A 12,893-nucleotide genomic window follows, 5' to 3' on the forward strand; every position below is an offset into this window, starting at 1 on the left:
GAATGAATTACATAGTATGGAAAAAAATTGAGTTATAATTATATATAATTGTAGTTGCAGTAAATCCGAAACGGTATCCGGTACCTAACCGGTGCCGATACATACCGTACCAATAAGAAAATCGATTCCCTGTCCGAAACGGTATTCAGAACTTTGGGATCAACAAGAGTGGTAGTTTGAGAACCATAATTCGTGAGTTCGAATATAAGCACCCGTGAAGTTTTTTTTCATTTTTTTTCAAGTTGGGTCGCCTTTAGTGGCAAAAACAATTTTGTCACCAACAAGTTACAGTTGGAAAGGGAATTTATTGACATTTATATATCCTTATTTTTTATGACGACATATAGGCACGAAACTGGCAGAAAAAACATTTCCTCCCTAATACTACTTTTGCCGACAAAATTTGATAATCGTTTCGTCACCAAAAATCACCAAAAGTCAAATTTCTGGTAGATTTCAATCCACTTGTAGACACTGGAGACCGACATTTTTTTACTATCATTTTACCACCACAACCATTTACACATTTACATTCATAATAATGGTGGAGTTCACACACACTGGGAGAGTGGTCACAACAATCACCACACTCATGTTTGTGTTCACCACAAAAATTTCTGATCCATAATTTTTTAACAAAGGAATTTTTTTAAAAAAGAAGGTAATTTCAAACTAAAAAATTATTTGTTTACGCAAATAATTTTTCTACAAATATGGATCTTGTTTGATAGATCTTATTGTAATCTTTCAAACGGTGCAAAAAAAATTAAAAAATTAAAAAATTAATTTTCATTATATTTAAACTTGCAATTACTTTCTTTTTGAAAAAAAAAGTTTAAAAAGAAAGCGGATCGCCCTATGTTACATCCTGTAATTTATAAACTGGAGTATTTCTTCATATCGAAGTTATTGTCTTTTTGCCAATAAAAAAAAAAAAAAGGACAGTTGTAAATTATAGTGGTTGGAAAAGTTCTTAAATGAGGGGTAGGAAAATAATAAAAGACCCCAAACTCTTGGGCACTTTTTTGAAGGATGCGTGATAATCAATCTAGGGACACGTGTACGGCCAGCCATGTGGGGTGCATGAACCAGTACTATTGCACCCCTACCGACTTAAATTTGAGTTATCCTACCACCAAAAATATACAGACGCATATAGTACTCATTTGATATATAGAGAGAGAGAGAGATTCTAGACACAAATGTTGGACACAAAATGTGTTCAAAAGTATCCAGTTAATATAATTCACACAAGATGGCTCACACTTATTCCGCCCAGTTGGAAAGAGAGTTGAGGAAAGAACTTCGTTTTAATTTAGATAACTACTGCGTACAATTCTTATAGAATACTATCACGTATGAGAGGGAGTCAATAAGGCTCCGTTCCGGAACCCAGAAAAAATTCTTATTTTTTAAGAAAGTAATTTCAAGTTAAAAAATTATAAGTTTATTGAAATCTAAAAATATGCAATATGGATCTTATTTGGAAGATCTCGATAAGATCTTTTATATGATGCAAAAAAAATTGAAAAAATATTTTTCATTTACTTTATTTTTAAATTTAAAAATATGAAATAAGCTGTTTATTTTTTAAGAAGATTTATGAAACGGGACCTGAGAGAATTTTGTTTTAAATAATGACGTAATTAGATTCTTATAGAATATATATATATATATATACACACACACACACTCCAGTATATAGATAGATTGATTGTTATTCGAGGATGTGAGTCTTGTCCACAAAAAAAGTGATTGAAGAATCGGAAGGTGAGATGGTTCTGTCAATCAAAGGCCAGCACATGCTGTGCTAATGTGGAGTGGAGGAGGAGAGTAAAGAGTCAGCAATCAAAGGCCACCTCTACCTCTGTGGGAAAATTGAAGGAGACAATTTTGATGATCGCATGGACTTCCATCGTCCTTAACACGTGTCGGCACCTTGTTGGTTCCGGCCTAATTTTCAATTCTGCCCTTTTCCATTCTTAAGCTAATTTCCATTACGTACGACAACAGCGTTTTTTCCATTCTTAAAGCAAGGCCTTCTTGATCTCTCTCATCCACCGACCCCCCCCTCTCCCTCTCCCTCTCCCTCTCTCTCTCTCTCTCTCTCTCTCTCTACAGGTCATCAACAATTCACTATGGCCGAGAAGAAGGTTTGTAAACACAATTTCCCTCTATCTCTATATACATAAATACCACACAAGATATATAGTTCAGCTTTTCTGTGGTCGTGGATTAATTGCTTTTTTTAGCCATATATATCATTATTATTATTATTATTTTTTTTTTTTGCTTTATTTTGTTCCTTGTCTACTCCACCGATCCTGATTCTATTTCTTCTCAATTATACATCTCCGGATCCTCCTATCATAGAGGTACCACTGAGTTAATATCCCCTGCTTCCGAACAGTGCTGTTAATATGTAACTCTTGTATTTTGTCTTTTCAATCATGTAACAGGTTACAACAATGGTGCTGAAGGTGGACCTTCAGTGTCCTAGTTGCTACAAGAAGATCAAGAAAGTTCTTGCTAAATTTCCCCGTGAGACCCGCACCTATTATTACTAATTACTGTATATTTCTTTATTCATACAACCTGTACATTTATCATCGAAGGGAGAATGGTTTTTGCACTTCTATCCTTTCTTTCTTTCATTCACGCAAAACAACAACAAATAGTAGTACAAAATTGTTATCTCTGTACATAAAAATCAAATAAAGAAGAGGGAAGAAGAATTTGATGCATTTACGTGAATAAAGATAAGAAGAAGAGTACAACAAGATAAAAAGTAGTAGTAAGTACAACAACTACTATTTGCTTTTCGATACTATTTTCTAAACTTTTCGTATAAGAAACTGACTTTTGTGCAATGTGAAACTTTTGGTGACAAATTATAGAAATTCGAAACCAGGCCTATGACGAGAAGCAGAATACGGTGACGATCACTGTAGTATGCTGCAACCCGGAGAAGATTCGTGACAAGCTGTGTTGCAAAGGTGGGAAAACAATCAAGAGCATTGAGATCAAACCGCCACCAAAACCCAAAGAACCCGAAAAGCCCAAGGCCCCGGAGAAGCCCAAGGAACCCGAAAAGCCTAAAGAACCCGAAAAGCCCAAAGAACCCGAGAAGCCCAAGCAACCCGAGAAGCCCAAGGAACCGGAGAAGCCCAAGCCCAAGGAACCGGAGAAGCCCAAGCCCAAGGAACCGGAGAAGCCCAAACCTCCTCCGCCAGCTCCGGCTCCCGCACCTTGTTATGTACCATTTTACCCGGCTCCGGTATGTTGTGGGCAATGTTACCACGGTATTCCTGGGGGCCCATGCTATGAGGGGTATGGGAGACCAGTACCATCCTATGATGGGTATGGGTATGGTGGGAATAGGGCATGTTATGGAGTAAGTCGTTGCGATGAGTACTTTAATGAAGAAAACACTTCTGGTTGCACAATCATGTGATGGTAGTGCTTCCTCATGATCAAGCTTTTTGATTACTTTTGTTGGAAAACAAAAGGCATACTTGTTTATGGGTATATGGGGGGTTATGTTTTTCGGACTATGATTTTATACAAAGTATAAAATAAGGGTCAATAACGAGTTTGGTAGTCTGGTGGTGGTGGCCAAATAGTCAATTGAGATGGGTTATAAGATGATATGTAATGATTTTTGGTTAATAAGATTCTTCGTTTAATCATATACTCTACATGTGCTTTTGTTTTGTCTTACATAATTTGTTGTTCCTTCAAAGTTAGATCAAGAACTCACAAAGAATATGAGTACAGCTAGGTGGATACAGACCTTGAGTAATGCAAGGTCATGTAACTGGAATATATTTCCATGATATGCAAGACATAGGCATGATTGGTCAAACCAGTAATAGTACGTGTATTATTGCCGATCAAAAAATACTAGATGTATTATTAGTCAATAAAAGGTCATATATTAAACTTTTCCTCAGCTAGCATATATACCAATATGCTTTAAGGACAAAAGATGAAAAACTTTATAGCACTGAAATGATAAAAGGAGAGTGAAAGGGACTTGAGAAAGAAGGCACTAGGCACACGAAATTGCTATATTATAGAAGGGAAACATCTTAGCAGCCTTCGATACCAAGAAAAACATGACCAGTTTACAAGTGATGGTCAATTCATTAGAATTATGGGCTCCTACACCACATGCCACTCAAAAAAGAAAATAAATTGGATAAACTATAGTACATTTTTTTTGTCTTTTCTTTCCTTTCCTTTCCTTTGCTTTTTTATTATTTATTTAACACTAGTATGTTCGGACATATATCGGAACAAAAATATGTCTTGAGCTGTTCGATAGACGTGGATCCTAGACGATACGCTTTAGACCCACAAGCATCAGAAGGCTGTGGACATATATGTGTCTGGAACTGTGCTTAGAGATGGATGAACTCATGATTTTAAGGTTGCACGGACTAACATAGCATAGGAAATGCGATATTAGTTTTGCATGTATTTAAAATTTGAAAATAAGACTAAAAAATTATGACACAGACGTTGATCAACCTATTTAATTACTAAGATATAATCATTCGCAATTATAAATGCATATAATCTAGTATTCTCCGTTTATATATATTAAATAGCAACTCGTATTCCAAAAACTTAAAGTATTGGTAAGAATAACATTTTGTTTCTCAAAACTCTTGGTTGGATAGGTGTTTGATTATTTAATCAAACTGGGTGGACGGACTTATATAATTTTAAAGATTTTGAGAAAAAAATAATGTTGTAATCTTGTGAAAAATCGAATAGTAGGTAAGATGGTCACCGATTCGCCTGGACTCATCTGCCTTGCCGTCCATTTTTGTGTCTGGACAAGTGGGGATCAATATATCTCATTTTCCCACCCACAACTCTCATTACAAATGTAAGATCCAATCACAGCCGGATGGAACAGAGGACATCGCCATGAAATAACGCACTGGCATTTGCAACCACATTTTTTTAATTCCACACACTCTCTCTCTCTCTCTCTCTCTCTGACATTTTCTGGTTGTTTTACCTGTCACCACTTGGGCTTTTGTCAACTACCTCACAACTAAGTTAGCTAGCTTAAACAAGTTATCTTTTACCCAAAGCCAATTAATCTAAAATAAGCAAAATGCCCCTAAAAAGTTAGTCCAAACTCACCGTAAATGTTAAATTTAGGAAACAGCGAGGATGGCCTTGCATTGCACTGGACAGTATACTCGGAATCATGCTACACTTGTATGCATGAAGGACAATCAGCAGCATGAATTTCACTGTAAGCCCTAAAATTCATTGTGCAAATATCTGATAGCTTTTGGGCGTAGGGATCGTTAACGTCGTGTCCAATAGTTAGTCTGTTCAGGTATGTAATGGAAGCTACCTAGCGGACCGAGGGATTCTTACAGTGGGGACACATAATTATTTATAATCTTAAAAAGTTCCAACGTCAATCACAATTGCACATTATTATGAAATTACACACACAGTCGATCCCATCCCGCCCATTCAAAATACTGATCAGACATATGTTTTCAATCACGTAAACTACATTACATGCGAGCACATACGGTATGACTACTAGGAGTATTAATATGAAGAGGACTTGGATCCAAAGAAGTGAAAGCAAGTAGCTCAGGATCACGCTCGAATTCAGCCATGTCTTCCTCACTCAAATTCACCCAGGCTTCAATTCCACCACCCGACCTCGTGTCCAACAAATATATAAGATTCATTACCATCGGATCCTCGTTTCCGCCTAGACTCACCCAAATAGGCTTCCCCCACCCGAAATCTGCTTCATACATCCCAAGATTACACGTACTTGTACACGTGTAGTAATTTGCCCCCTCATTCGAATACAATTCCCGTAACTCTTTGAGACACTCAGTAACCTTGGAAAAACCTTCACCCCCTTGTATTCCACGGACAAAACCGCCATCGATTTTCGATGTGGCATCTCTCAAATTCCTCACCAAGCGATGCAACTCTGTCCCAGTATCCGCTTTGCTTTGTGCAACCGCACTCCAAAGGAGATTTCCCGTGGCAAATTGTGACGGTGGTGGAAAGAATTTGCTTCGTAGACTCACAGCAATTGACAAAACGGATGGTCTTTGGAAACCAAATCTTGATCTCGAAGCCGAAATGGCGCATTTCCAGATGAGCCCCAATAGTGCCTCAACACGTGTCGGGACAAATGATGAGCTAGCTACTTTGGCCTTGAGGCTGCTTAATGCCGAGGCATCAAATAAGAACCTCCTTGTTACGTATTTGGTTTGGTTGAACATCGAGGGCCACATAAGCAACGTTGAATCTTTAGGCAGCGAAGGATTTTGCGGGAAAAGAGAATTACATGGAACAAAACGGGGGATTACTTCAGTTCCTGAGCCTTGTGCGGTTTCTGCCCATGCTCTTACAAATGTGATGCAAGTGTGACCGTCGATGATTCTGTGGCAGCAGTACATGCCAAGGGCCATACCGCCGCATTTGAAGAAGTTCACTTGAATCATTACCAAGCTTATTCCGGTTGGGTACATTTGATCCATGGATTGATCATGAGGAAGAAAATGTTGTGTCAACCGGACGTCTGGTTTGCTGAGAAACTCGGACAGATTATTATCCACTCGTGCTTCGACATAATAGACCCCCTCATCGTTACAATCAACAGAAAGATGGTCTTTTATTTTTCCGGCAAATGGGTAGAAGAGAGTTAAGGTTTTTGCTAGCGATTGCTTCAGAGAGACCGATGTTTTGGAGATGACATCGGGAATAGGGCTAGTAGTCTGTGTGTTGAGATAGAAGAACACTAAGGGAACATGGACAGGAGGGAAGAGCTGATCTAAGAGAGAAATCTTGAGTGTTTTCAAGTGAGATGGAGTTGGAGATGATGGTTTTATTCTCTCCCTGGATTTGACTTCAACCTCCATTATCTGCAAATATAAGCCAGTAATTCAGTAAGGTCTACTCGTTGACACAGAACGAACCAAATTAATGTGAGTCCGAATTCGTCCATTTTCAATTCCAATCAATCTGACAGTGCACTTAAGTTCCGTTACGATTTCGATCGAAATAATACATGTGACAAGGTCTGTAAGCTTGAGATCAACATATATGTTTAAGAACCACAGTGATATGATAAAATGCATCATGTCATGCATTTCGTCTGAATAGATTGATCGAATTAAAGACAAGCTCAAATTCTGTATTGTCAATAGAAACAATTCTTAAAATTAAAGTCCTCATGCACCACTACAATAGAAATGAGAAGCAAATGACACTCTTCTATAAAACTATGAAGCACGGATATGGATACGGGACACAGACACTAATACGATCCAAAATTTAGGATACAGAAACGTTTTTTTTTTTGCTATACAAGCAAAAAGAATTTATTAATCTTTATAAATGATTACAAAGATTAAAAGGAATAAGGGTACACAAGCATAAAGCCACTCAAGACCTAAAGGAAGGCAAGATGCCAACCGAAAAATCGAAAAACTAGAAAAAACCTAAAAGAAAACAACCATTAAGCCTCAACTCCAAACAAGCAAACGGAGACCAAAACACCACAACCAGACCAAAGACACCAACCCAAAGATATCCGCATACCAGGCCCAAACAAAAAAACTGCAAAAACTACCTAAATCTGAAGGAGAAAACCTAGCACAAACGCAAACCGAGGGGGCAACCGAAAAACAGCAAGACTCGACGTTAAAACTCCAAGAAAAAAGAGGCGCCTTCTTCGATATTATCCAGATCCTCGAAGTCAACATCCTCCTTCAGGTTATCAAGAGCATTAATTCTATCCCCTAATTCATTTTCCTGCATTTCCATGAATCGCTTTAACAAAAAATTCCTCCCCCCTCTAGGCTTAATGCCAAACTTGAGACCAAAATCCAGAGTCTTCCGAGCCTCCTTGAAAAGAAGCAAAGAGGAAAGGCCTTTCTTTTTCTTGAGGATTAGATTACCAGTCTCAACACCAAACTCCGCAAGGTGTTTTTTTCTTTTTGATCTTCTCACTCTCCTTTCCATTTTAATGATGGCTTTAGAGGACGATCTATCACCGGTAATATACCTCCCAACTCCTCTCTGAATACCAGCCCCCAGAGATTGAAGATCACATTGGTCCCTGCCCTGAGTTTGTTGTGAAACCTCCTCAGATTGGTCTCCTCTTTTTTGGAGGTAGTCATCGAAAGACTGAGTGCTCCAACGCCGTCCCCCATCCTTAGGATTCAAATCTACTAAAGACTGGCTTTGGGTTCTGAAGTAGAAATTTCCACAATCGGGAAAATGATGGCTCAGGATGTGTTTTGATAATTAATACCCGCCAAGTACATGCTAAGAACATTTGTTAATGCTGAAAATATCCTTTGCGGATATTAATTATCAAAACACGTCATTGGCCGTCATTTTCCCCAGAATCAAGGACTATAGGTTCATGCACCCTTCCAATATCTTGATCCTCATGGAAGAGAGAAAGAAGGCCCATTGAATCCTCCACAATGGAATCCAGCCCGTGTAGAAATTGAGTTGATATCAATAGACTCCTCAACTGATCCCTCCATATCGCCATTACTAACTTCCTCATAATTCATTATGTCCCCATCCTCATTCTGATAATGGTCTCTGACATCGTTTCCTTCCTTTGAATCCGAACTCGAATCCATGAGATGATTGCTCGATTCCACGATTTCCACCTTTCTGAAAGATTCCTCCTCTTCTACTCTGATGATGTATTTCATACCATCTTCAAAAAGTACAACTTTTCCTTCTATCCTCTGATTTTGTTCTGTAGCTATTAGAATTCGCCCTTTTTCGTATGATCCCTGCTAAGTATACATATAAAATTTTGATAGGAGTATATAGTTTTTTTTTTTTTCCCAAATAAAAGATAAAAAATCCAATGAGAAAATAATAGAATGTGTCCGATACATGTCCAAAACTTTCCCAACATAGAAAAATAACTAAATACTCGGACACATATTTTCACGTGTCAGACATGTGTCGGGAACGTGTCTGAGCATATCTGTGATCCCTATACGAAAGGCCCCGCGAAGGCTGGTGCTTCTTAGCTATATAACAAATGTATACCTCTATTGGAATTGAACAGATCGAACGTAACTAGATTGGAAAAAATTAACCGATCAGGGTTGGAAATCGATCAAATTCGTTGCTCAAACAGAGCTCCGAATCCTGCTGAGTTTCCTTTTCCTGGTCATGGTACAAAGTACTACATGTTATTAGCTTAGATATGTATAGGCCAGGAATTCAGAAACATTGCTCGATGAGACTTGCGAAAAGTAGCTAGTTATTTGTTCCTTCTGAAAGCTAATTACTATTTTAGAGAAGCCAATTAAGCATAAATAACACTCTTGCTTGGCAACAAGTTTGAAGATACCATAACTGATACTTGCAAACAATTAAGTTGATAATACTGGCAAACAAGCGGCAAACAAGCAGATTCTTCTCCAGCATCCACTGGTTCACAGTCACTGAATCAACAATTTATATGGTTTGATTTCAAGTTTATCAATAAATTGAGCTAGGCTTCATCAAATTGTCTCTTAAGCTAAGAATTGACTTACCTGAGATCCAAAAAGACATTTTATGTGTGGCTGCACGTGAAGTTGTCAATGTGACTGTCAGAGATGTTGGTGATGCACTTTGTGCTATTTCGATTGATGAATCCCGTGACAATTCAATCAAAGAGCAAATGGTAGTTGCGATTCAGTACATGGACAAAACGGGTCATGCGATTGAGCGATTTTTACGTGTTGAACGTGTGCCTAATACTAGTGCTGTGTCACTCAAGAAAACTGTGTATAATTTGTTTTCTATACTTCGATTGAGTATTGGAAGACGAGGGGGCAAGGTTATGATGGAACTAGCTAGCAATATGCAAGGTTAGCTAAATGGTCTTAAAGCACTCATACTGCAAGAAAATCCTTGTGGAGATTATGTGTATTTTTTGGCACACCAATTACAATTAGCTCGTGTAGCTATGTCGACAAATGATGACCGTATTGCATCTCTCTAAAGTTGTGAATGTTGTTGGAGCATCATGCAAGTGGTGAGACATTAGGGAGATTCGGAGAAACAAGCGGAAAAAGTTGTTGAAATGCTTAGGATCCGTTTGTTTTGGCGTAAAATTTTTTGGTATAAAATATTTTCCATGGAATACAATTTCCCCCAAAAGAAAATTTCCGTTTCGTCTTTTTGGGTATTTAATTGGTTGATAGTTGAAGAGTATTTTCCCCAACGAAAATTTTCCCCAACGTAAATAGAGTGGACACAAATGAAGCATATAGATTGATTGTGATTAGAGTGCTTCAACTTCGTAAAGATACTGAGAATGAAAAGGTTGGTGCCTTGGCTGAAGACATGAGGCTGTGGAGGAGCCCAATAGACTCACGATATTCATCGAGCACGTGAAGTAACAAGCAACCAAAAACGACTTACGCCATTTCAGAGAGTAAAACATTGTCATCCATATGACCGAAAAGGTTTTACCTGGTAAAATAGTTTAATTTATGGTATTTTCCCCAACCAAACGCCAAAAATATAGGAAAATATTTTACGTCAAAACAAACGGAACCTTAATCTTGGAGAGCTTTCAAGTGGGCAAGGGTTGAACCACCAAACTAGTCTCAAACAATCTGAGGATACACATTGGAGCTCCCATTATAGTTTTTTGGTAAGCTTAACGGGTATGTACGCATTGGTGATTGATGTGCTCGAAATAATGAAGGAAGATGGTACAAACTTAGAACAAAGATTAGAAGCAACTTCTTTGTTGGAGTAAATTCAATCTTTTTAATTTATCTTACATCTTCATATCATGAGAATCATATTGGGAATAATGAGTGACTTATCACAAGCACTACAAAGGAAAGATCAAGATATTGTTAATGCCATGGGTCAAGTTCAATTGACGAAAAGGCAGCTCCAAACAATGAGGGAGGGTTGGTGCCCATTCACCTAATATGAACTCTTTGTACGTACATCAAGGGGAGAAAAGGCGAAAAGCTCATAAGGTGACAATTAACTGACATCACTTTCGTGTTGAGATATTCTACTCCCTAATTGATATGCAACTTCAAGAACTTAATGCTCGTTTCCTTGTGTCCACTACAGAGTTGCTTCTATGTGTGGCGTGTTTGAAGCCATCTACCTCATCTCTTGTTAAGACAAGGAAAAATTTGACCCACATGGTTGAATTGTATCTTGAAGATCTTTCTGCAAGGAGCCCATGATACTTGATAAGAACATAATTGATATGCACACTACATTGAGTTCTCATGCTTACATGGAATTAGTGATCTTGCATAGAAAATGGAGGAGATTGGAAGACATCGAGTTTATCCATTGGTTTACTAGCCTTTAGTGTTGGCATTAACTTTACCGATTGCAACTACTATTGTGAAAGGGCATTTTTAGGTAGGAATTATATGAAGAATCAGTGGCGCAACCGAATGGGTGATCAATGGACGAGTAGTAAAGTGATTGGATTTATATATATATACCGGAGGTCTGACTAGCCAAGTGACTACCAATTTTTAAATTCAGCCAGATTGTACAAGAGTGGCCAATTTTACTAATGTTCTAACATCTTACAAACAAGAGAACAGAAAGCCTGAATAGTAGAAAAAAGAAATTATCTCACCAAATTAGAAGGCCTCAAAGGAGATCCGCTGTGTGATCGTCAGTAAGCCAATTAATTTGGTGTTAACAACGATGACTCTTGTGGTTATGGCAACGTCTCATGGAGATTGAAAAGTGGCTCCATCCTCCATTCCTCTCCCCCCTTGTTTCCTTCTGTGACTCAATCTGTCCTCTAATGTTCGAAGTCTTGAAGGATGTGGGTACCCACTTAACCAATGAAAGGGTATTTAATTAGGACATGCATTTGATTGTTGAGTTGACAAAAGGAGACAGCTTTTTACAATTAAAGTAGATAGAGGTTAATAAGTATATGTGGTTGAAGTTTAACATATTAGGGTAATAATTGTAAGATAAATAATACAGTACCATACCGGTATACGCAGCGGAAAAAATGATCGAACTAACCTCTAGCTATTGTTGTTCAAGTTGAATACCAAACACACACGTATGAGATTTAGGTGTCTTCTAACCTATGCATGACTTGAGTTCCTTGAGTGATGGATGTCAAAGGCTTAAATAGATGCTAGGTTAGGGCCCTTTATCTTCTTTAGAATACCTTATAGTTTTCCTCCATCATGAAAACACATTTATGGAGATAGTGGAAAGCCAAAAGCTTTTGAAACTACCACTACATATAATGTAAGTGGGCAACTAACTATAATCACACATGTGACTAGGTGTACCCTAAAATATTTCTTACATTCTCCCACTGGCCCACGAGACACATGTATACCACGTTAGTGATAAATACTTTAATATGACCATGTAACTGAAATTACCCATATCCTTGAAATTCAGAAAACCTTACTCCATTGAAAAATATCAAACATGATTCATAACAGTAGTGCCGTAACTAATAGGCGTTCCCTTCTATGTATTACAATGTGTGACACTTTCCAACAAGTACCGGATAAGAATGAATAAGATAAACTTGATAAATGAATAAACTAGTAGTCATTTAGGATCCTCTTTATTTATCCCAACAGATAAACTTTATATGTACTTCTTACCTTATGTGCACATGTACGTCCCTGTTCACTAAGAACACTCAAAGCGTGCATGCCCAAATCCCAATTGAGCAACAAATGAGAGAAAACATTATAAAATGAACTAACATGTCATATATCCACTACATGACATATACTGTTTTGTAGGCAAAAATTAGTTCTAGACTTTATGCTATGGACACAGGTTGTGTTTAAGAATAGTCTCTCTCCTTACAAGGTACTATAGCT

General features: G+C 37.8%; 2 protein-coding genes across 2 annotated transcripts; one reads left to right on the top strand and one right to left on the bottom strand.

The window, feature by feature from the left end:
- Positions 1–1,701: 1,701 nt before the first annotated feature.
- On the top strand, positions 1,702–3,689 carry LOC131312859 (protein PYRICULARIA ORYZAE RESISTANCE 21). The gene is made up of 3 exons (XM_058340859.1): positions 1,702–2,153; positions 2,460–2,541; positions 2,898–3,689. Exons 1-3 carry the CDS (start codon positions 2,139–2,141, stop codon positions 3,452–3,454), a joined length of 654 nt encoding a protein of 217 aa, XP_058196842.1. The 5' UTR covers positions 1,702–2,138; the 3' UTR covers positions 3,455–3,689.
- Positions 3,690–5,399: 1,710 nt separating this feature from the next.
- Positions 5,400–11,873, bottom strand: LOC131312854 (stemmadenine O-acetyltransferase-like). Its single transcript, XM_058340855.1, has 2 exons — positions 11,660–11,873; positions 5,400–6,926 (listed from the first exon to the last, which is right to left on the bottom strand). The coding sequence occupies exon 2, from the start codon at positions 6,921–6,923 to the stop codon at positions 5,550–5,552; it is 1,374 nt and encodes a 457-aa protein (XP_058196838.1). The 5' UTR covers positions 6,924–6,926; positions 11,660–11,873; the 3' UTR covers positions 5,400–5,549.
- Positions 11,874–12,893: the final 1,020 nt, after the last annotated feature.

The sequence above is a fragment of the Rhododendron vialii genome, chromosome 13a, assembly GCF_030253575.1.
Source record: "Rhododendron vialii isolate Sample 1 chromosome 13a, ASM3025357v1".
Taxonomy (NCBI): domain Eukaryota; kingdom Viridiplantae; phylum Streptophyta; class Magnoliopsida; order Ericales; family Ericaceae; genus Rhododendron; species Rhododendron vialii.